Source organism: Aphanomyces invadans, assembly GCF_000520115.1.
Source record: "Aphanomyces invadans strain NJM9701 unplaced genomic scaffold supercont1.3, whole genome shotgun sequence".
Lineage (NCBI taxonomy): Eukaryota > Oomycota > Saprolegniomycetes > Saprolegniales > Verrucalvaceae > Aphanomyces > Aphanomyces invadans.
In genome coordinates this window covers 2,666,883-2,670,128 of record NW_008580148.1, presented here as the reverse complement: position 1 = coordinate 2,670,128, position 3,246 = coordinate 2,666,883, and the positions used below count along the sequence as shown (strand labels likewise).

The window sequence follows — 3,246 nt, the reverse complement described above, 5'->3', positions numbered from 1 at the left end:
CCTGGGACTAGATCCAATATACCCATATCATGGTACGTTCCCAACCCGCGTCCCCGCTGGTGTCCCAAACCCTTGGGCCGCCGGATGTCACACACGGCGCTCGTCCGGATCTGCACACATTTGCCTTAATTAGTACACCGGGGCTGTTCAGAGTGCACAGACACCTGAGTGGGCTAGCGAGGCCAGACGAGAGCGCGGACCCAAGGCTCTCGTATCTTCAAAGGATGCTTTTTCCCGCTCGACACGTTCGCTGTCATGCCGCCCCCAGACAAAGCCCGCATCGTCGACTTGGCTCAACTATGGTGAGCGCGTTGCTTCTAGGATCCCCCCCAAGAGGAGGTAAACTTCGCCTACCTCGCGCCACAGCGAAGCTGAGTGTATCTTTGACGTCGTGCGCGCGCCTGGCGAAACTCGGGGCTGTCCAGCGATGGCTTCTCAAGTGGAAGCTCTCTAGAAAAAGTCGCCACCCTGGTGGATTCGTGCCAGGTGGACATACGTGGGTGCATTGAGTCTGGGTTATCCTGGTTTCACCAGCCTCCACGGGCGTTCTTCCACGCACCACATCGGCAGCATCGCAACCCTGCATCGGATCTGGGACAGTTGGCATTCTCAAAGTTTGTTCCAACTCCAGGTGGAGATGCGTGGGGGGCGAGCAAGGATGCGACAGTCTGTACGCACGAAGGTCGATCGGCTTCTTCATCGCGATTTGGTAGTCGGCACTGCACAGGACTGGTAGCAAAACAACGTTTGGCGATAGCACATCCAGACTGACGATCGTCTCAAGCGCTCATTCGCTGGCTCCACACGCCCCCCCCTCGAGTTCATGGGCAGGTCAGCCTGTGCTGGAGTTTCTGCTGCGACGGAACCACCCCCGGCCGCACCGGTCCTGGCGGAAGGACCAAATCCAGAGTCTCCGTAACAACATAAACCGGGTGTAGTCCACTCTAGCACTATTCGCCCCGCTTGTGGGCCTGGGCGGGGTGTCAAAGGCTTGTATTTGCTGCAGAGAGATGAGCGTTAAGGCCCAAGTGATCCGTTTCTCCTTCCCACTACGCGGGCGTTGATGGGCGGCACCTTGGCGGTGGACGGGTACTGCTCGTACGCAAGGCATCCTCTGCGCATGCATGTTTTCCCGACCCAACGTGACAATACGAGATGCCACGCGAATTCGAGCATAGTGCCCCCCCTTGCGCCCAGCGCCGCGATGCTGCCTTGGCGCACCCAGAATCTTTTCACTTCTTACGTCCGCCGTGACTAGCACAGCCCCCGCGACGTGTACCGACTCTTGCGAACGGCGACGACGCAGCGCAAGTATCTTCCTGTACACTTGACGCTTAGCGCAACCTCCGCGACAGCGGGCTGAGGAGTGTAGCCGCAACATAGTGGTAGTTGGCAAAGTCGCACGCGCTGTGATCACGGGCCGATCAAGACGACGTTTCGTCTCTGCAAAGCAATCACAAACATCTCCTGAACAAACTGTTGCCAAGCACGCAAGCTTTTCCCCATCCATATCCACCCCTCCGATCCCCTACCGCTCTTCCGCGCACTTGCACAGGACCGTAGCCCGTTCATCCAATTCGAAGACGACGGCGACCCGATCGCTGGGCGGGGAACCTGTGGGGGCAAGTGATCGCTCGTTTGGTGAACTCTGCTTGTTTGTCTAGCTCATACAGGCGCCTACTCTGTCTGATTGATTCTTTTGAATTGCGACCTGCGCTGAACATGCTTCTGTTATTGACGTCGTCGGCAACGACCATAACGATAATTCCGCTTCATTCGTCGACAGGTCGATTCGTTCAAGGCGTGGAAGCAGCGCTGACGGTGTCCGACAGTGCGAGTCGTACGTGCCTCCACGTCGGTTGAGCACGTCGACAGAGCAGTAGACTCTGGCATCTTTTGTGCAAGGATGCCCACGTGCAAATCGTTGCCAAGTCTGGGGCCTAACGACGTCAACAACAGAAGCATGTTCAGCGCAGATCGCCATTCAAAAGAATCAATCAGACAGAGAAGGCACCTGTATGAGCGAGACAAACCAGCAGAGTTCACCAAACGAGCGATCACTTGCCCCCACAGGTTCCCCCCCATGGCACCATCGGCACGTTACTCTGGGCAACTCGCCCACGTCGTATCGTTTCCATGGGCGAGTGTACGGGCCAGTGATCGGGTCGTCCGAGGCGGCTGCCGTCGTCTTCGAATTGGATGAACGGGCTACGATCCTGTGCATGTGCGCGGAAGAGCGGTAGGAGATCGGAGGGGTGGATTTGGATGTGGAAAAGCTTGCGTGCTTGGCAACAGTTTGTTCAGAAGATGTTTGTGATTGCTTTGCAGAGATGAAACTTCGTCTTGATCGAGTGGCGACCGGTCTACCTTGAGTATCGTTGGAGTTGTATTCGCGCCACGATCGTGAAATCCGGTCTAGCAACGTAGAAGGCCAACGCAAGGGCCAACACGACCTACGCAGCGGAGCCTTCTCGCCCAGCACGGAACGTTTTCGGGGGTCACAACGTGCATTTACTGATAGCACTGCAGTATCGCCACGGAGAAGAAGGCTCCCCTGCATCATCTTGAGACATGTACTCGATTTGTGCAGGAGACGGCTACGTGGTCTACCGAAGGCCTGTCGTCAAAGTCCAAGAGCGAAGGAGCTGCGACTTGTTACACTCGTTCCTCTCGCGCAGGCGATGTCGTAGACTGGTAGTTGGGCACTGCCGTCGACGACAGTGCCGTGGTGGGGTCGACGTTGTTGGCCGGCTTCGCGGGCTCCATCAATTGCTGTAGGTACTCCACGGGGTCTTGGTCGACGGTGATGTGCGTGCTCGTAAAGCCATCTGGGTATCGTAATCCGTACCCCAAGGACCGCTCCCAGCCAAGGTGGGCACCCCATATGCATGCGACATAAGCCAGCCAGGTGTGTTCGGTCCACAGGAAGAACAGCGTCGCCGCCACTGTCGGCCCGACAAGAGTGTGCGACGTATTGTACACAACACAGCCGACAGCAGGCCCAAACGCATACCCCACCGAGAGCAGGTCGCCAGCGAAAAACCCTGCAACGAACACCCACCAATTGCCTTGGAGATGATAGTACGCCACGATACAAGCCACCATCAAAGCGGCCCCTTCCATTTGCAGCAAGATGCGCACCAGGCCGCGAGCATGTGGAGCCGACGCGACCGACTCGGTTGACGGAGGCACGATTGGCACTGTCTCCGATTCCACCATGTTCGATCGACCAAATTTCTGGGCTGG

General features: G+C 57.3%; 1 protein-coding gene across 1 annotated transcript; it reads right to left on the bottom strand.

Moving 5' to 3' along the window:
• Nucleotides 1–2,485: 2,485 nt before the first annotated feature.
• H310_02443 (hypothetical protein) lies at nucleotides 2,486–3,236 on the bottom strand. Its single transcript, XM_008865949.1, has one exon. It carries the CDS (start codon nucleotides 3,217–3,219, stop codon nucleotides 2,656–2,658), a length of 564 nt encoding a protein of 187 aa, XP_008864171.1. The 5' UTR covers nucleotides 3,220–3,236; the 3' UTR covers nucleotides 2,486–2,655.
• Between the last annotated feature and the right edge of the window lie 10 nt (nucleotides 3,237–3,246).